At 37.9% G+C, this 21,635-nt stretch overlaps 1 protein-coding gene across 8 annotated transcripts in view; it reads right to left on the bottom strand.

Moving 5' to 3' along the window:
- The window catches only part of tns1b (tensin 1b), a 342,679-nt gene that overhangs the window by 141,712 nt on the left and 179,332 nt on the right, over positions 1-21,635 (bottom strand). For all 8 annotated transcript variants that reach the window (XM_057852347.1, XM_057852354.1, XM_057852346.1 and 5 more), the window contains one exon: positions 13,277-13,315. In XM_057852347.1, the coding sequence (XP_057708330.1) occupies positions 13,277-13,315 (39 nt within the window). The remainder of the gene's footprint in view (positions 1-13,276; positions 13,316-21,635) is intronic.

Raw genomic sequence — 21,635 nt, 5'->3', positions numbered from 1 at the left:
TTAAATGACGGTGCAGTGAAACGCTCACTTGTTAATTGTGTTTTATGGAGTTGTGCCGCCCTCTGCTGGTGCTTGGGTGCGACTGATTTTATAGGCTTCAGCACCCATGAGCATTGTGCAAGTAATTATTGACATCAGCAATGGCGGGCTACTAGTTTATTTTTTGATTGAAAATTTTACAAATTTTATTAAAACGAAAACATTGAGGGGTTTTAATATAAATTTTCTATAAATTGTACTAACATTTTTCTTTTAAGAACTACAAGTCTTTCTATCTATGGATCGCTTTAACAGAATGTTAATAATGGTAATGCCATCTTGTTGATTTATTGTTATAATAAACAAATACAGTCCTTATGTACAGTATGTTGAATGTATATATCCATCTTGTGTCTTATCTTTCCATTCCAAAAATAATTTACAGAAAAATATGGCATATTTTATAGATGGTTTGAATTGCGATTAATTGCGATTAATTACGATTAATTAATTTTTAAGCTGTAATTAACTCGATTAAAAATTTTAATCGTTTGACAGCCCTAGTTTTGTGTTTGTCACTGAATAAACAGGTCAGTTTCTTGTTACCAACCGTTGTGTGTTATTCAAACTTACCTAATTCAGCTGGCTAATTGTTATCAAGAGTACTAAAACCCTTTTCAACATGAGTCTGACAAGTAAGTAAGGAGGCTAAATAACTTTAAACTTTAATACATGCTCAGATAGGCCGGTATCGGCCAGTATCGGTATCGGATCGGAAGTGCAAAAACCTGGATTGGGACATCCCTAATTTTAATATTGTTTTTTAATGAAATATGAAGGCGGTGTTAATTTGACAAAAGTGTAAATAAACGTACCAAAAACAGTCCAAGAAAAAAACAATAAAATGGCGGTTTGACATCCAAAATTTATCTGACTTTTCTCCCACAGTTGTAACCAAAATAAAAAACATTCCTAATGTTATGACCATTTTGCATCAATTTATCTTGTTCATAAAACATTCTTAAACCCATCTCCACACAATTGTTTGCAATCATCTTAAAAACATATGATTATGGGTAGTAAAATGACTTTCCAAGTTTATACAGAGTGATATGAACACACAGCTGTTCCTCTCTCATACTCCACTACACTGCTTCTTCTGCTGCTTTCACACAACCATGTCTCAGAAATGTAAACACAGCATGTATGGAGAGTTACGACTATGTTTGGAGTGTGCATGAGTCCAGTTCCCATCCCCTTCGGGTTAAAGCCGGGGGCATGAAGGTGGGGGCTATTTAAAATGACAGGGATCCCTCAGGACATCCCCCCACACACAAACATACACGCACACCCTCAAAGACAAGTATAGTGGACCGTCTTCTCTGTGGGAAAAACTTGAGAGTCAGAATGTGTGACCCTAAAGTGCCTTCATGTACTTGCTCCCACTAATGGACTCCTCTTGTTATGTAACCAAAAGGCCCAGAAGTCTAGTGGGAATCTTAAGGAATTCAACAAAACTGTTTTTAACTTTTAGAAAGGAAATGTTTGTATGCAAACACAGTCAACTCACAGACACACCCGCTAACTAGCCATTATCTATAGCGCTTATCCTCATCAGGGACCGACTTGGGCACGTATTCGCAATGAATGTGTTGTGGCAGTTTGCAATAGTATCTGAGACCTTAGACATACACTCTTGATTAGGTACACCATGGGTGTCCAAACCTGTCCTCAAGGGCCGCTGTGGGTCCTGGTTTTTGTTCCCACCAATCGAGCACAGAAAGTTTAACCAATGAAGTTTGTGCTAAAACAAGCAGCACCTGACTGCAATCAACTGATTACACTTGTGAGACACCAGATTGGTGAAAGGTTGTCCTCATGATGGGTTTGAACAAAAACCCGCTCCCACTGCGGCCCTATGTGGAATAGTTTGGACCAGGGGTCGCGTTAACCGAATATTTTCCGTCGTTGACTGGTTTTTTAAAACGGTGACAGAAAAAACTGAAGTCCGTCCGTCATTTTGACAGGTTGCAATTCACACCCACCCCAGACCACAGGGTGGCGAGTGAGCATATTAATTAGCTATTCTCTCTTAATGCATGACGTCGTTGGCTATTCCGTCAGAATATTGTAGTGTCACCGGGGTCTGGCGGCGGCACCATGATTGACACATCAACGCGAGGTTCTTATTGGTGCACCCGGTGTGCCAGCGCGTCATCCAATTGGTGGACTAGATTGCCGCCTGTGTATAGACCCCAATCACATGACGTCAAAACTCTGCCCCCCTACTGGAGCCGCCATATTATCCGTTAGTTGGTCGTGTTTACACATTACTGCTACGTACATGCCTCCTATTACGGCGTGTTTTACTGCTCGTTAACATTAATGATCAAAATGGTGAAGGCGTGTGTGGCGGTTGGTTGCAGTAACAGAGAAGATCGACGGAGAGACTTGAAGTTCTACCATATTCTGAGAGACCCGAAGTGGAGAGCGAGATGGACTGCTGTAATTCGACAAGAAATCTGGGCACCAAACGATCACCACAGACTATGTAGTAAAATACCAAATACCAAAAATATCACGACTTCCGTGTCTAATTTTTCGCCGCCAAGCAAGCGTTACAATATTAATTAAAAATGAATGAAAACTAAATACTATTGAATATGTCATCATTATCATTTTAAAAATTTAAGTGACGGGTAAAAATAGATTATGGCCGGATTTTTATGACCCTGTCAGTCAAAATGACAGACAACGAAAATGTCTAGCGCAACCTCTGGTTTGGACACCACTGACTCAGGGCCGGCCCAGCCTATACGCAGACTATCCAGCTGCATAGGGCCCCTGACCACTAGGGGGCCCCCAATCTGGTGATTGTTTAATTTATATTCTATTTGTTTACTACTAGAGCTGAAACGAATACTCGAGCAACTCGAGTAACTCGAGTTTAAAAACTGAGCCGAGTAATTTTATTCACCTCGAGTAATCATTTATTTTGACAGCTCTAAGCATCACGTTTTGCTCGGACTACTTTTAATGCAGGACAACGCGCTGATGTCACGTGCGTAGAGGAAGAAGCAAAAAAAAAAACTTATTGCAGCCGACAACCACTACAAACGACGCCGACGTTGCTAAATACTAGCCCACACATGCTACGTTAGTTGCAGGTAGCGTCCAATGAGTCTCATAGAGATCACATGTATGTTGAACTAGATGCACAATGATAGACTAGGCCGCGTCTGGGCTGCGTTAGCAAACAGCCGCCATCTTAAAGCAGTACAGCGCTAAGCGCTAATAAAGAGCGCTAAGCGCTGATATATAAGATTAACGTTACTGTCACTACTAGCTCACCTTACGTTAGCCCTGCAGAGGGCTAGGTTTCAATTAATTAAGACCACTTTCGATGCATGGCTAACGTGTCTTACATACAGGCTTTAACATAACATAGCGTTGTAGAGTGATGAGGGTGTAAAATAAAAACTCAATAATGCTAACTATCAATTTTAGCTCAGTAGTCATTGCTGGATAAAACACCAAGTAGCACTAGTCCCTAATGTGCTCCAATACAGCCTGTATCATACATTTATTTTGAACAGTGAAAAACTCAAAATCCTATCAGGACTTACAGTTTAGACTAACTTAAAACTTAAGCCATTTTTAAGTTCTAGTTGACACAAATAGAAATTCAATTGAAAAACGTGGGAAAAAATCCTAACTTTTAAATGATGTGTGTTATCAAGCATAAAGGCATTTTTAGGTGTGTTTATATATATATATATATATATGTATATGTATATACTTTTTTAAAATAAGATCTAAAGGTTTTTTTTTGAGTGAAAGCAGTGAATTAGTCATTTTTTAAAATTCTAATTACATCTGAGACGCAATTGTAGGCTGTTTTCAACAATATACATCAAAAATAAAGACATTGATTGACTGAAAATGATCAAATGTCTTGTTTTCTCATGTATATCTATAATTGCTCTTCACCTGAAAATATATTTGTTTTATCCGATTACTCGATTAATCGATAGAATTTTCAGTCGATTACTCGATTACTAAAATATTCGATAGCTGCAGCCCTACTACAGTTCGCTTTATTTGACTTTTGTGAGTTTTGATACTTGATTACAAGCTTGAAAAAAAATAAAAGTTCTTCCTTAACTTCTTTCCTCTTTTAGAAAAAGGTTTGGCGCTATCTACTGTAAGTACTGACAATCATTTGGGGTGAGAAGTTTGAAGTATGCAGTGCAACAAAATCTGATTTATATACAAAATATGGACGTATGTGTTGGATTGCATGTATGGGTTTCACAGTACACCGTGACGAAATGGTGGGCCAAAAATATGGGCCCCTTTGCATTAATTTGCTTAGGGCCCCCAAATGGCCTGGGCCGGCCCTGCACTGACTGGTACATATTTCTAGTAGGGTTGGGAATCTCTGGCATCTGGCATGAAGCCTATTCGATATGTATCTAGATGCACAGGTTACGATTCGATTAAAAAAACGATACATTTTTAAGGCCGAGCGATTCGATACGATTCGATACAGTTTAAGAACGATACGATTCGATTAAAAAACGATATATTTTTAAGGCCAAGCGATTCGATACAGTTTAAGAACGATACGGTTCGATACAGATTGAAAACGATACGATAGTAAACATTTGTTGTGTGTGTTCGTACAGTATTTTAAACATATAAAAAAAGATTAAAGATTAAATTAACAAAATTTCATACCAATGTTATGATTAATTTTTATATGGAAAAAAAATAAAGCTTACTATTTGACTGTCATTTTGTTGGATGGGATAGATAATAACATAAACTCCAGTGACAGACAACAATAAAGTGCAGTAATTTAATTACTGTATTTCCTGGTGTTTTGAACACAATCGGTAGGTAATTTAAGTGCAGACTTTCAACGTAAACACCTTACAAGCAAAAAATATTAATTATATGCAGCAGCTCTAGAAAAAAATAATTAAACCTACTAGCGTTATCATAGATAAATAATAAATTATGCTTTACCAGTGGTATAACAGGGGGAATAAAAACATGGCATTTTAGACAGACAGATCTATAATCATTACTTTAACCTTATACACAGCAAAGTCATTCACTTATGCCTGTGCTTCCACATTTTTCTATTCCTCATGACTGTCTACATCTTTTTTGAAGGGCAGATTTTTCTTGAGGAAGATCAACTGATTCACACGATTATGTTGAAGTAGACTGCGTTTCGTGGAAACAATATGCCGCCTTTTCAACCATTGTAGTGGGTTATTTTTCAGGGTTAAAAACTCAAAACGATCTCTATACCGCTTCACACTAGCTCTGTCCTATGCGAACAGATCTAGCTGCCTTCGTCACTTCAAAGTCCGACTTTTGTTTTCCGGGGTGCGTTGAAAATCAATCGCTGCACGTCGCTGGCATGGTGCGTAAACTGTCCATTGTTTTAGCATGTTGCTTCGTTGCCACTACTAGTTTCATTTTGGGCTGTGAAGAAAACGCTACGGAGCGTGCGTTACAGTGGTTTTGTTAGCTCTCGCATTGTTATGACACGCCCGTGACGATCGGGTAATGACGGCGACTCCTCGCGGTTCTGCCGAAATGAATGGGAAGTTAAGGCAACCACGACGGAGGTCACAATCTAAGTGCGCTGTGTGGTGAATGACGCAAGCGCAGCATGTGAGGTAAAAGCTAAATTATTATTATATTAAGCAATGCATTGAACTAGGCATTAGAAGCCGATTCTTGTGTTTGCGATAGTCGAATTCTATCTCTACTATCGGTTCATTGAATACTTAATGTCTAATTACTATCGAATGGTAAGTTTACTATCGATACAGCTGTATCTCTCGCATGTAAAACCGGATATCCGGTCGTATCGGTTTATCGTTCTCAAGCTTAATTTCTAGTATGATGTTGGACAACCTTTGGCCTTAATTCTTTGTGGCACAGAATCAATAAGGTACTAGAAACGCTCCTTCGAGTGATTGGTCCATATTGAACAGTGTTGGGCACGTTACTTTAAAAAAGTAATTAGTTATAGTTACTCACTACTTCTTCCAAAAAGTAACTGAGTTAGTAACTGAATTACTCTATAGTAGGGCTGTCAAACGATTAAAATTTTTAATCGAGTTAATTACAGCTCAAAAATTAATTAATCGTAATTAATCGCAACTCAAACCATATATAAAATATGCCATATTTTTCAGGAAATTATTGTTGGAATGGAAAGATAAGACACAAGACAGATATATACATTCAACTTACGGTACATGAGTACTGTATTTGTTTATTATAACAATAAATCAACAAGATGGCATTAACATTATTAACATTATTAACTGTTAAAGCGATCCATGGAAAGAAAGACTTGGGAGTTCTTAAAAGATAAATGTTAGTACAAGTTATAGAAATTTTATATTAAAACCCGTCTTAATGTTTTCGTTTTAATAAAATTTGTAAAATTTTCAATCAAAAAATAAACTAGTAGCTCGCCATTGTTGATGTCAATAATTACACAATTCTCATTCATGGTGCTGAAACCCATAAAATCGGTCGCACCCAAGCGCCAGCGGAGGGCGACAAAACACGAAAAAACATAAGTTACAAGTGGACATGACACTGTGCTGTCATTTTAATCTGTTTGAGCGGGGCATGTGCGTTAAATGCGTCAAATATTTTAACGTGATTAATTAAAAAAAAATAATTATCGTGTTAGTCTTAGTAAAGAATTAAAAAAACAAAAAAATACATATAGCAACACAAACTTTTGTTTTAAATCAACAACTAGTGTCATGCCCGTGGAAAGATTTATTTTTTATTTTTTTGTTTTTACAAAATTATTTTATTCTGGTTCAGTGCATATTTTTGTCTTGAAATGTCTGGATATACACAATAAACCGTCTGCTGACATCTTGAGTGAGTGTTCACTTTACCTGAGCGAAGCACTTAATCAAGCTGAACTAAGACGTTCTTGGCTATGCAATACTTGGGTGGGAATCGGCACCACATACAGGATGACTTTGCCGTAGCACTGCTTTGATAAACACGCACAACACCAACACTGAGCTGGCAAAGTGACATTCTGTGACCTAATGAGGTAATAAGTGGGTAATTTCCACGAGAAACTAACACGTCATCAAAGTCTGCAAACTTTGAAAAAATGTCTTAATGCAGAAAGCATCTTACTCAGTTATTTTTTTTAAATAACTTGTTCGCGCATCATTACATCAGCGTCTTTGCATGTAACATAAGACACGGAGAAAGCATTTTCCCTGGGAGAAAAGAAATGTACGGAGGCTGGAGGGGTATTTGCTTTAGTTTGTCAAGCATCCAAAACCATTAAAATACAAAACATGCAAGTAAGAGGGTGAGCAGCCCGTATCCCCGCCGCACGCAGGGCCTGTTGACCAAAAAAGGCAAAGAGGCAAGTGTGTTTTTACTTCTCATGAAATACACTTCATACTCGCACTACATCCCACTTCCATAGTTAGACCAAAATATGTCATCGGGATGCAGCAGATTCCCAGAACCCGTTGGATTCACCTCTTTTCACCCCCAAAGCTGTTAGGTTGATTTCAGACCACAACTTTTGGATTCATATCTCTAAAAACAGCTTTATATTTGTACTTTATTTATATTGGCAAAGGTTAAATGTCTGCTTTGAGAATATAAAATACCTTCTCGGAGCCTTGTGTCATTGCTACACCACTAAATTTAACATACCGTTAATGTGCTTGACAGTGCTGAGTTATGGTAGGTTTTTTTTGTTTGTTTGTTTTTTTGTGAATGTGAATTAGGGCTGCTGCTATCGAATATTTTAGTAATCGAGTAATCGACTGAAAATTCTATCGATTAATCGAGTAATCGGATAAAACAAATATATTTTTAGGTGAGCAATTATAAATATACATGAGAAAACAAGACATTTCATCTAATCTTGAACCATTTTCAGTCAATCAATGTCTTAATTTTCGATGTATATTGTTGAAAACATCCAACAATTACCTTTCAGATGTGACTAGAATTAAAAAAAACACTAATTCACTGCTTTCACTCAAAAAACCTTTAGATATAAAAAATATATATATATATATATATATATATATATACATATATATATTAGGGCTGTCAAAATTATCGCGTTAACGCGCGGTAATTAATTTTTCAAATTAATCACATTAAAATATTTGATGCAATTAACGCGCATGTCCCGCTCAGACAGTATTCTGCCTTTTGGTAAGTTTTACAGCAAGGCTTTTTGTGCAGCAGCACAACAGCGAACTCTTGTGGTCGCTTTGCGACATGGTTTATTTTTTTCTTGCCAGTTCATATGGCTGCACGACGTCTCGGGCTGAAGCCTACGTTGTAATGTTGTGCTTATATGATCCTTGGACAAGATTTGTCCCTAAGTATGGTTGTTGTAAAGAATGTACATATTATGTTAGTAAGCGAAATGTTATATTTTTTGTATGAGACGCTTTTTGTTTATGTTTAGTGAACCTGTATAGCGTGCTAAGCTAACGTTGTTGCTAATGCAATGCTTGTGTACTTTTTTTTTTTTTTGTAGTTTTATGACGGTCTAAAGAGGACAATGGTTTGAGGCTTTTTTATTAATAAATCAAATGAAAAAGGAAGAAGTCTGATTATTAAGGCATCGTTCACTAGCTGTCTAGCTTTGGAAAAAGTAGACGCTTCGGAGTGAGGACAGCATAGACAGATTTAAATGACAGTAGAGTGAAATGCCCACTACAGTCCTTATGTACCGTATGTTGAATGTACAGTGGGGAGAACAAGTATTTGATACACTGCCAATGGATTTTCCCATTGGCAGTGTATCAAATACTTGTTCTCCCCACTGTATATATCCATCTTGTGTCTTATCTTTCCATTCCAACAATTTATTTTACAGAATATATATATAATTTACAGAAAAATATGGCATATTTTATAGATGGTTTGAATTGCGATTAATTACGATTAATTAATTTTTAAGCTGTAATTAACTCGATTAAAAATTTTAATCGTTTGACAGCCCTAATATATATATATATTATACCTAAAAATGCCGTTACGCTTGATAACACACATCACTTAAAAGTTAGGATTTTTTCCCTCACGTGCTTCAATTGAATTTCTATTTGTGTCAAGCCATTTTTAAGTTCTAGTTAAGTTTTAAGTTAGTCTAAACTGTAAGTCCTGATAGGATTTTGAGTTTTTGCAGTGTTTAAAATAAATGTATGATACAGGCTGTATTGGAGCACATTAGGGACCAGTGCTACTTGGTGTTTTATCCAGCAATGACTACTGAGCTAAAATTGATAGTTAGCATTATTGAGTTTTTATTTTACACCCTCATCACTCCACAACGCAATGTTATGTTAAAGCCTGTATGTAAGACACTTTAGCCACGCATCGAAAGTGGTCATAATTAATAGAAACCTAGCCCTCCGCAGGGCTAACGTTACGTGAGCTCGTGACAGTCACGTTAATCTTATTTATTAGCGCTTAGCGCTCTTTATTAGCGCTTAGCGCTATACTGCTTTAAGATGGCGGTTTGCTAACGCTGCCCAGACGCGACCGAGTCTGTCATTTCGCATCTACTTAAACACATGTGATCTCTATGAGACTCATCAGAAGCTACCTGCTACCAATGTAGCATCGTGCGGGCTTGTATTTAGCAACCTCGGCGTCGTTTGTAGCGGCTGTCGGCTGCAGTAAGTTTTTTTTTTTTTTTTTGCTTCCTCTACGCACGTGATATCAGAGCATTGTTCCGCATTAAAAGTAGTCCGAGCAAAACGTGATGCTTAGAGCTGTCAAAATAAAAGATTACTCGAGGTGAATAAAATTACTCGGATCAGTTTTTAAACTCGAGTAACTCGAGTTGCTCGAGTAATCATTTCAGCTCTAATGTGAATCATCAAAATTGAAAACTCCTTTTTGGAATGATTTTGAGTTCTCTCTTTGTTTGGTTTATACGGTTAATAGGTGATAGCATTCAGAGAATATCTCGAGGAAACCAAATTGGCGTTAAAACGGCAGCTTCGAACCAAACTGACTAGTGCTGCAACGATTAATCGATTAACTCCGGTAATTCGATTAGAAAAAAGATTTGAATCAAATTTTGCTGCATCGAGGATTCGTTTAATTAGAGTGGCCTTGTAATGGTTTGTTTTGAAAGTGTTTTGTTTTAATGATTTGGTTGAATACACTGCCCTTTAGTGGCAACAGTGAATATGACGCGACTCATTTAACAAAGCTGAATACAGCAGCTCCCTGTTAAGACCAACATAGGGTAAGTTTTTGTTTGAGCTAATATATATTTTTTATGCATTCGTAATCTAGTGTATAGGTATGGTTAGCTATTTTTTGTGAGAATATGTGTTTGAACAAAGAGTATTATAAAAAAAGAGAAAAAAAAGTTACCATTTTATAGCATTCAAGCTAGCAGACTTTTGCAACGCAAGTTAGCCAATTGTTCTTTTGTTGTACTAACATTCTCTAATTATTATTCTCTATTATAAATTATACAATTCAAGGCTAAGTTCAGATATTTTATTTCTCAATGAAAGTGCAGTTCAGCATAGTTTGAAGAAACACTCAGGAATTGTATTTGTATTTTTTTTAATGCTCTTTTGAAATGCAATCTTAGCGAGCCCTTATTTTACATCTCCTAAAATTTATTCTGTAACGCATTAAATGTCCCAAATCCGATTACTCGATTTTTCGAACTAACTCGTTGATAGATTTATCAATTACTAAAATAATCGATAGCTGCAGCCCTAAAACTGACTTTAAGTAGTGGGTTTACTCATGCTAGACATGCCTGCTAAATTTAATGTTGCTATTGTACGTTCAAATTGTCAAATTTCGTAGCAATGCGACAAAATATCTTGGAAGCGTTTATCTTTGAAATGACTTTGGGAAATGGAAAAATAGACCACAAAATTGCTGATGTGCATTTTAACGCACTTTCTAGTCGGCATTTGCTTGGCAAATTTCATGCTGCTAATGCCTTCCCCAGACTACAGTTTTTTTTTTCTTTTTTTGCTTGTACACGACCATCGCAGTGTTAGATTACATGACATTGTGTCGTCATGTTGCAGCGTGTTTTTGGAACTGGATGACTTAAACCATTACAAGACCAGAGCCTGCCTGATCATCGTGGACTGTCACAAAGAGCATTATCAATTATCTAACGTCATCGGGAGGCGTGACGAGCAGCTGTCAATCAGTAATGGCCGCAGAGGCACTTTGTATCATACTGTCAGTCGTCTGCTCTCGGATGAACACAATCGCTATAAACAAGTCGGAAAAAACGGTTTCATTGTTTATTTTGTCTAGGTGCGGTGGAGGAACGCTGAAAAAAAAAAAAAAACTGCGAGAGACCAAGAGCGCGCAAGAAAAAGCACACGAACCCTCTTGTACTGTTTAGCCTTTATTGTTGTTGTTTTTGAGGTGTTAATAGTTTGTGCCGAGAATTTAGCTACTTCGCTAATGTGTATTTCATATGCAGAACGTGTAAAACCATGATTAAGTACAGCGGTAACACTACAAACATGCGAAATAGTACAGAAATCTGTGAAAACAAAGTATATGGTTAAAAGAAGGCTTATTTCTGAATACACTTTGTTTACAGAAAATGTAGAATTCATTCCACCTTTGTAAATTTTGTTGTATTGTTGAATGAAATAAGTACTCCCTTTAAAATGGTTAATGTTTTTGCACTTTGTTGTAAAAATGAATAAATAAAAAAGCAGCTTAAGGGCAGGTTTTTGTTGTATGGGCATGTTTCCATCGTTCCTGTTGAATCATTAGGATATTTTAAATGAATAAAGGACAAAAATTTGTTTGTCTAGACTGTTATATTAACTAGTAATGTATGATGCATCAATAATCGTGATCATCGTTCAAGAATCGAATCGTTGCCCACTGAATCGTAATCGAATCGACTCGTGGGGTGCCTAAGATGGCCCACCCCCACTAAAAGTGCCTTAATAAAATACTTAAACATAGTAATATCAAAAAAGGGTGGTAAGTACGCTACGTGACGAGAAAGTATGAGAGGGAAACACCAGCAAAATGTATTTTGAGTAAGGCTGTCAAAATTATCGCGTTAACGAGCGTTAATTTTTTAAATTATCACGTTAAAATATTTGACGCAATTAACGCACATGCCCCGTTCAAACAGATTAAAATGACAGCAGTGTCATGTCCACTTGTTACTTGTGTTTTTGTCTCCCTCTGCTGGCGCTTTCGTGCGACTGATTTTATGGGTTGACATCAACAATGGCGAGCTACTAGTTTATTTTTTGATTGAAAATTTTACACATTTTATTAAAACAAAAACATTAAGAGGGGTTTTGATATAAAATTTCTATATCTTGTACTAACATTTATCTTTTAAGAACTACAAGTCTTTCGATCCATGGATCGCTTTAACAGAATGATAATGTTAATGCCATCTTGTTGATTTATTGTTATAATAAACAAATACAGTACTTATGTACAGTATGTTGAATGTATATATCCGTCTTGTGTCTTATCTTTCCACTCCAACAATAATTTACAGAAAAATATGGCATATTTTATAGATGGTTTGAATTACGATTAATTACGATTAATTTTTAAGCTGTGATTAACTGGATTTAAAATTTTAATCGTTTTACAGCCCTAATTTTGAGATAATAAAAAGCTAATAAAAGACTCAATAAAAAAAGTACTCGCAGCTTTTAACCGATGTGCACATGTGTTGGACGTTTCGCCACAAAAAAAAAACGAAGGCAAACAACGAAGGCATCGAGAATACAAACCGTCAAATGGAACCAAGTCAATATTTCGGCAACCTGCCTAGGATCGGTTCAAAGACACTGCAGATGAGCCGGAATTGGATGCAAGTACAACATCGGGAACTCATCCCACAGCTTTCTAACAAAACAATCTGAACAGCAGCAGAATGTGGCAAAATCATGCCAGTCTTCATACTAGCTTTGCTTGCTAGCTAGCACAGCTATTCTCCCAGTCAAGGCCAACTACGTCATCACCCCAAGCGTCCATCGGGCGCGTAAAATATGGCGCCCTTCGCAAGTCAAAACATGTACTAAATATTATAGTTTTGTAAATCAATGGCAATATTTTATGTGTTTCTAACATATTTTAGTAAAAGAGAACAATTGTGTCGTATTAGAGCCTACAAGTCCGAGGTTCCCTTTAAGGAGCCTCCAATTGATACCTTAGAGGTGGACTAATAACAGGTTTAAGTTTACTTGTAAAAAAATTCACTTACCAGCTCGTAGTTCGTCGCCGGGACACAAGATGAAGACACCTAAAAGAAAAGAGGACTTTATCAAAAACAGATAAATGTTTGTTTGTTTTTTTTATCGACAAATTTGACATTCGAACAGACTCAACTCTAAGAAGTACAGATTCTGGACTGACTCAGAGAGTGAACATAGCAGTGGAGCTCACATCTAGAGGCCCAAATTCTTGACATGGGGTAATGATACCTTGAGCCCCAACTGGATTTCACATGACAATATCCTTCCGCTAAAAATAATTTAGGCGTAGCTTTCAAAAAAAGCTATTCATGCTGCTGTTTAAAATACACTGCGTGAATCATGAAATGACAATGTTTAAAAGTTGAACTAACCACTGTATGATTACAGGGCAACAGAACTTTCTGAACAACACGACTACAAGGGCTGAATTTGTATCTTTTTGACTCAAACTGACATCGAGCTTATCAAGCAAAAAATGTCCACGTTGGAGCAGCGGTAGGATTCCTTCAAAAGAACCCATGATCTGTCTCGGGATAATCTGATTAGCATCCTTTGACTTCATCGTGACAGAACTCTTCAGAACTGATGAACAGGAAGACCGCGGAGATAATGGCCTCAACAGGAGACGCGAGCGATGACTATCGAGACAAATGGGACGCCGCTACTGATGTTTCCTTCCTGAACATCTGTACTATGTCACAGATTTGCTTTTCCCCTGCCATCTTTTCTCAAATTTGTGTTAATTTGCATTTCCGAACAGTAAATCCTTGCATTCGCGAACTGAAATCTTTACCGTTGCTTAGACAAATTATTTCATTACATGGGCACAAGGTTTGGTGTATCCATCTTGGTCCAACATTGACTTGTTTTACTTTCTGAAATATCTAAAACAATATGTGAGTCTGCGGTTTGTCATTTGCCTCGCATGTCACCGTATCAAAGCTTTGATAAATGGTGAGGGCACCTCCAAGGAATGCGTCTCTGTTTTTCCAGAATTTCATCAGTCAGGTTGACGTGTGTATACAGTATCTCAGTACAGCTACAAGTTACTCGAACCCTCCTTCTACACCGCTCCGTTATCGTTCACTATTCTGTTCTTCTTTTAAAGACGGGGCTCAGCCTTTGAGTGGTCATCGAACTCCTTGACTCGTTGGGCCTGCTTAATGTTTTCACCTGACAAGCCTCCAGCTGAGAATCAGTCACATGTTTGCATAAGAAGTATTCAACGTGAGATGCCAACATTTGATTTAAAAGGTTCATTCTTTCTGGGTCAACAGTGTTATCTACTAATTTATTTGCATGGCTGTCTTACAAAATGTGAGTTGGTGGTCGCCCACGTCAGTATCGCTCACATTCTCTCTTTGTGAAATGTTTGCTTTCTAGCTTGTTAAAGAGCCACAGTGAGGAACTCGCGTAAGCTTCAGATTTAAAGGGAACCACGGATAGAAAGCCTAGTAGTTTTTCAAAGATAAACGTTAGTATGAGTTAAAATAATTTGATTTAAAAATCCGTATTGATTTTTTTCATTTTCATTAGGGTTGTTCCGATCATGTTTTTTTGCTCCCGATCCGATCCCGATCGTTTTAGTTTGAGTATTTGCCGATCCCGGTATTTCCCGATCCGATTGCTTTTTTTTGCTCCCGATTCAATTCCAATCATTCCCGATAATTTTTTCCGATCATATACATTTTGGAAATGCATTAAGAAAAAAATGAATAAAACTCAGACGAATATATACATTCAACATACAGTACATAAGGACTGTATTTGTTTATTATGACAATAAATCCTCAAGGTGGCATTTACATTATTAACATTCTTTCTGTGAGAGGGATCCACGGATAGAAAGACTTGCGACTTTGTATATTGTGACTAAATATTGCCATCTAGTGTATTTGTTGAGCTTTCAGTAAATGATACTGTGGCCATCCCAAATGCATGATAGGAAGCGGAACCATGACTGTGCGTCGTGCTACCAATTGATAAATCTTGCCTGCATTGGGAAATAACTAGGGCTGTCAAAATTATCGCGTTAACGAGCGGTAATTAATTTTTTAAATTAATCCCGTTAAAATATTTGACGCAATTAACGCACAAATGCCCCGCTAAAACAGATTAAAATGACAGCTCAGTGAAAGGTGTACTGGTTGTGTTTTTCAGAGTTTTGCCGGCCTCTGCTGGCGCTTGGGTGCGACTGATTTTATAGGCTTCAGCACCCAGGAGCATTTTGTAAGTAATTATTGACATCAACAATGGCGGGCTACTAGTTTATTTTTTGATTGAAAATTTTACAAATTTTATTCAAATGAAAACATGAAGAGGGGTTTTAATATAAAATTTCTATAACTTGTACTAACATTATCTTTTAAGAACTACAAGTCTTTCGATCCATGGATCGCTTTAACAGAATGTTAATAATGGTAATGCCATCTTGTTGATTTATTGTTAGAATAAAGAAATACAGTACTTATGTACCGTATGTTGAATGTATACAGTGCCTTGCAAAAGTGTTCGGCCCCCTTGAATCTTGCAACCTTTCGCCACATTTCAGGCTTCAAACATAAAGATATGAAATTTAATTTTTTTGTCAAGAATCAACAACAAGTGGGACACAATCGTGAAGTGGAACAACATTTATTGGATACTTTAAACTTTTTTTTAAAAAATAAAAAACTGAAAAGTGGGGCGTGCAATATTATTCGGCCCCTTTACTTTCAGTGCAGCAAACTCACTCCAGAAGTTCATTGAGGATCTCTGAATGATCCAATGTTGTCCTAAATGACCGATGATGATAAACAGAATCCAAATGTGTGTAATCAAGTCTCCATATAAATGCACCTGCTCTGTGATAGTCTCAGGGTTCTATTTAAAGTGCAGAGAGCATTATGAAAACCAAGGAACACACCAGGCAGGTCCGAGATACTGTTGTGGAGAAGTTTAAAGCCGGATTTGGATACAAAAAGATTTCCCAAGCTTTAAACATCTCAAGGAGCACTGTGCAAGCCATCATATTGAAATGGAAGGAGCATCAGACCACTGCAAATCTACCAAGACCCGGCCGTCCTTCCAAACTTTCTTCTCAAACAAGGAGAAAACTGATCAGAGATGCAGCCAAGAGGCCCGAGATCACTCTGAATGAACTGCAGAGATCTACAGCTGAGGTGGGAGAGTCTGTCCATAGGACAACAATCAGTCGTACACTGCACAAATCTGGCCTTTATGGAAGAGTGGAAAGAAGAAAGCCATTTCTCAAAGATATCCATAAAAAGTCTCGTTTAAAGTTTGCCACAAGCCACCTGGGAAACACACCAAACATGTGGAAGAAGGTGCTCTGGTCAGATGAAACCAAAATTGAACTTTTTGGCCACAATGCAAAACGATATGTTTGGCGTAAAATCAACACAGCTCATCACCCAGAACACACCATCCCCACTGTCAAACATGGTGGTGGCAGCATCATGGTTTGGGCCTGCTTTTCTTCAGCAGGGACTGGGAAGATGGTTAAAATTGACGGGAAGATGGATGCAGCCAAATACAGGAACATTCTGGAAGAAAACCTGTTGGTGTCTGCACAAGACCTGAGACTGGGACGGAGATTTATCTTCCAACAGGACAATGATCCAAAACATAAAGCCAAATCTACAATGGAATGGTTCAAAAATAAACGTATCCAGGTGTTAGAATGGCCAAGTCAAAGTCCAGACCTGAATCCAATCGAGAATCTGTGGAAAGTGCTGAAGACTGCTGTTCACAAACACTCTCCATCCAACCTCACTGAGCTCGAGCTGTTTTGCAAGGAAGAATGGGCAACAATGTCAGTCTCTCGATGTGCAAAACTGATAGAAACATACCCCGAGCGACTTGCAGCTGTAATTGGAGCAAAAGGTGGCGCTACAAAGTATTAACGCAAGTGGGCCGAATAATATTGCACGCCCCACTTTTCAGTTTTTTATTTTTTAAAAAAGTTTAAATTATCCAATAAATTTTGTTCCACTTCACGATTGTGTCCCACTTGTTGTTGATTCTTGACAAAAAATTAAAATTTTATATCTTTATGTTTGAAGCCTGAAATGTGGCGAAAGGTTGCAAGGTTCAAGGGGGCCGAATACTTTTGCAAGGCACTGTATATCCATCTTGTGTCTTATCTTTCCATTCCAACAATAATTTACAGAAAAATATGGCACATTTTATAGATGGTTTGAATTGCGATTAATTGCGATTAATTACGATTAATTAATTTTTAAGCTGTAATTAACTCGATTAAAAGTTTTAATCGTTTGACACCCCTAGAAATAACTTAAGGTGTTAAGACAAAGATCAATTGCCCCCTTGCTTCCTCACATTGCTTCCCATGATATTTCTAATAATAGGGAGAGGGATTGCAAGGCTTTAGCCAATTAAAAAAAGGCTCCAAAGGCTGCCAAAATTCACTCTTCTTATTTAGCGCTGCATTTTATCTCTCTATATAGGTAAAACGGCGTCATTACAGATTGAGCGCGACAATGAGTGAGAGGGTCGTGCAGCGCATACATTAATTGCGTTAAATATTTTAACGTGACATATTTTTTGATATACTAATTGACGCCGTTATCGAGATAAATTTGATAACCCTACCTTAAGCCTAAACTAAAGACTCTGGATGAGTGTAACATATTATGTCTGTAACGTTAAATACAATTAGAAAACGATTTAATTAAAATATATACAGTATATATATTAAAAAAAGGCATGGCCGATTTTTTTTGCAGATTCCGATACTTTGAAAATGACGTGATCGGATCGATAAGGACATCTCTAGTTTTTATACAATTTGTAAAATTAATTTAACTAGTAGGTCGCCATTGTTGTTGACGTCGCAGGGTGGTGACGTCACTGGACTACGCTGCCGGGCTTCCAGAGTATGACAAGCGACATAAACATGTCATCTGTTCAGCCCTTTCAATTTGAACCCAAGAGGAACATTAACGAACAGGACAGCACTGTTGATATTTCACAAAATGAGCAGCAAAAGCAAAATGAAGAGGAAAGACGGGATGAGACAAAACGAGAGTAGGAGAAAAACGGTGCTCCACCAAAATGTGATACCATGCGCTTTTAGCTTATTTAGATGCATACAGGCAGAGCATCCAAAAGAAGACTTAATAAAATACTTAAAAGCAGTAATATCAAATAAGGGTGGTTTAATTACGCTACGTGACGAATGTGATCAACAGATAGACAATCTGCTTGAAAAGGTGATAAAACACTTAATAAAGACACAAATAGTAGGAACTCACCGCTTTTAACCGATGTGCACGTGTCAAATGGCAGCAAGTCAATATTTCGGCAACCTGCCAAGGATCGGTTTAAAGACACTGCTGATGAGCTGGAATTGGATGCATGTACGACGTCGGGAACTCATCCCACAGCTATGTAACAAAACAATCTGACCAGCAGCTGAATGTGACAAAATCATGCCAGTCGTCATACTAGCTCAGCTATTCTGCCAGTCCAGGCCAACTATGTCATCACCCCGAGCATCCATTGTAAATAAAACATAAAACATGGCGCCCTCCATAGGTCAAGACATGTACTCAACATTATAGATTTTTAAATCAATGGCAATATTTGATGTGTTTCTAGTAACATATTTTAGTAAAAGAGAACAATTGTGGCTTATTAGAGCCTACAAGTCTGTAAGTCTGAGGTTCCCTTTAAGGAGGCTTCAATTGATATCTTACTAGTGGACTAATGACAGGCCAACTCGTGGCTTGACATCGTCTGAAAAATTCATCTGCAAAATCAATGGAATAGGACTGCTGCTCCAAGGGTTACGCAATTGGCTGTGTGAATTTTTGTTTAGTTTTGGAATCATCTTGAGATGTCAACCCATTGTATATTAAACATTTAGAATTGTCCAAAGAGTCTGATTTTAGCTTCTTAACAATAAAGCATGAAAGCAAACTGATTATCAGTTGTGGTTAAGAAAAATAAATTTGAAAAACGTCTGCTTTTACTTTGGACAACAATGATCAACACCTTTGCCTATTTTCTGACAGGTTACCAAATTGAGAATTTGACCAACAGAGCCCCTATAAGAAGCAGGTACAAAATAAAAACGAATACAACTTCCTACTAGTAAGGCTAATGAAAGATTTTCAGTAGGTTTAACTCAAATTCTTAAGTTCCACGTTTAGTTTTAACAGCTAACTTTTGTTTTTTGTTTTTTTTTCCATCAAACTTTGGAAATTCAATTGAAACTTGCTACTGAAATTTCGATTTCTGCCAATTGTGATGGTATGTCGACTGACAACTAGTTCAATGACACCTCTTTTATATCTTGAGGGGGTCTGCATCACTTTCACCGGCACTAATTAAGTTTGAGCAGGGTGGCAGGAACCTTGCCACACAAAGAAACTACAAATGTGCTGACTGCTTTACAGCATACATCACTTCCCCCTTTCATTATAAAGACGGAAGTCAATGCGAACGCTTCGCACAAATTCTGCAAAGTTGGCAGAGCAACAAAAGAGACAAAAAGTTTTGTCTGAGGAGGGAAAAAAATAGGAGGCTACCATGGACAAAATGATACTCAAACATTAGCCCGGCTTTCACTCCGTGGCGTGAGCACCCGCCCCAACTGTCGTGTTCTGGTGGGGTGGATAGCCACACTAAGCCACACGGTTGCTAACTGTCATATGCTATTGTTTAGCCACAACTGGATTCATTACCTTATTACTATTCAACCTTCACACAGCCGCTGGACACAGAAATGGTGTTTTATCCATCTTCAGGCATCCCAGAAATCAAGATTTTACGGCACTGTGCGGGTGTGCGCTGGACCTCATGAGAAAGGCAGTCTTCCTTAAGGCAAAACAGTACCGCTTTTGTCCCCCGGAATCGCTAAAATAGAGCAGCACGGACTCAACGGCATCGTCCACTGCACTGGTGGTCCCAGTCGTTCTGCTCGGTCGTCCAGCGCCTGGGATCCCAGGCGTCCTCTAGGTTGTTCTCCATTCGGTCGTCTTCCGCCGGCGCCCCGGGCCGTGCGGCCCAGCCGTTTGTTGCTGTTTAATCGGGTTGCGGGTCTTACTAAATGCGCTACTGCCATCCAGTGGCCAGTTTTATTGCTTTAAAATTGATTTTCAGCTTTGTGCTTTGGAGCTAAATTGAATCAGAACCCAGAGATGTTTCTTTTAAAAAAAAAAATTTTTTTTTAAATTTAAATAATAATTTAAAAAAATAAAAATAAAAAAAACGTAAAAGACGTATAAATACTTCTTTGGGACACTGAAACAATTAAAAATAGAACGTATTTATACGTTTTTGGGAACAAATAAGTTAAAGTAGTGTTCTACTCCATGCATGCTCCACCAATGCCTTGATGAATACAGAGCCCTGATATTTTCGCAAAGATTGCCCTGTTTTCTTCCATTCAATAGAGAGTGTGCACTTCCACTTGCATCCCTGCGCCAGCAGCACTGTTTCATTGTGCCTCTGCCTAATCTCCGCTTGGTAAAAACACTTTACTAACCCAATAAAAACTTGCGAATAACATTAAACAACCACATTAACTGTTTTTACGTTCCTGGTGCTGATTTACTGGGCCAAACGCTTGATGCTCTATGTTGGTGCTCATACAAGCATGCCCGCGAACACTGTCTAATATGCGGCAAATAAGTATTTAGTCAACCACTAATTGTCCAGTTCTCACTTGAAAATACTAGAGAGACCTGTAATTGTCAGCGTGGGTGAACCTCAACCATGAGAGACAGAATGTGGAAAAAAAAACAGAAAATCACATTGTTTGATTTTTAAAGAATTTTAAGAATTTTAATTTATTTGCAAATCATCATCAATACCAAAAGTTCATCTCAATACTTTGTTATGTACCCTTTGTTGGCAATAATGGAGGCCAAACGTCTTCTGTAACTCTTTAGAAGCTTTTCACACACTGTTGCTGGTATTTTGGCCCATTCCTCCATGCAGATCTCCTCTAGAGCAGTGATGTTTTGGGGCTGTCGTTTGGCAGCACGGACTTTCAACTCCTTCCACAGATTTTCTTTGGGGTTGAGATCTGGAGACTGGCTAGGCCACTCCAGCACCTTGAAATGCTTCTTACGAAGCCACTCCTTTGTTGCCCTGGCTGTGTGTTTGGGATCATTGTCATGCTGAAAGACCCGTCACCTCTCATCTTCAATGCCCTTGCTGATGGAAGGAGATTTTCTCTCAAAATCTCTCGATACATGGCCCCATTCATTATTTCCTTTACACAAATCAGTCGTCCGGGTCCCTTTGCAGAAAAACAGCCCCAAAGCATGATGTTTCCACCCCCATGCTTCACAGTGGGTAGGGTGTTCTTCGGATGCAATTCAGTATTCTTTCTCC

This window comes from Corythoichthys intestinalis, chromosome 12 (genome assembly GCF_030265065.1).
Source record: "Corythoichthys intestinalis isolate RoL2023-P3 chromosome 12, ASM3026506v1, whole genome shotgun sequence".
Lineage (NCBI taxonomy): Eukaryota > Metazoa > Chordata > Actinopteri > Syngnathiformes > Syngnathidae > Corythoichthys > Corythoichthys intestinalis.
Note: the sequence above shows the minus strand (reverse complement) of the source record. Positions and strands in the feature narration are given on the sequence as shown.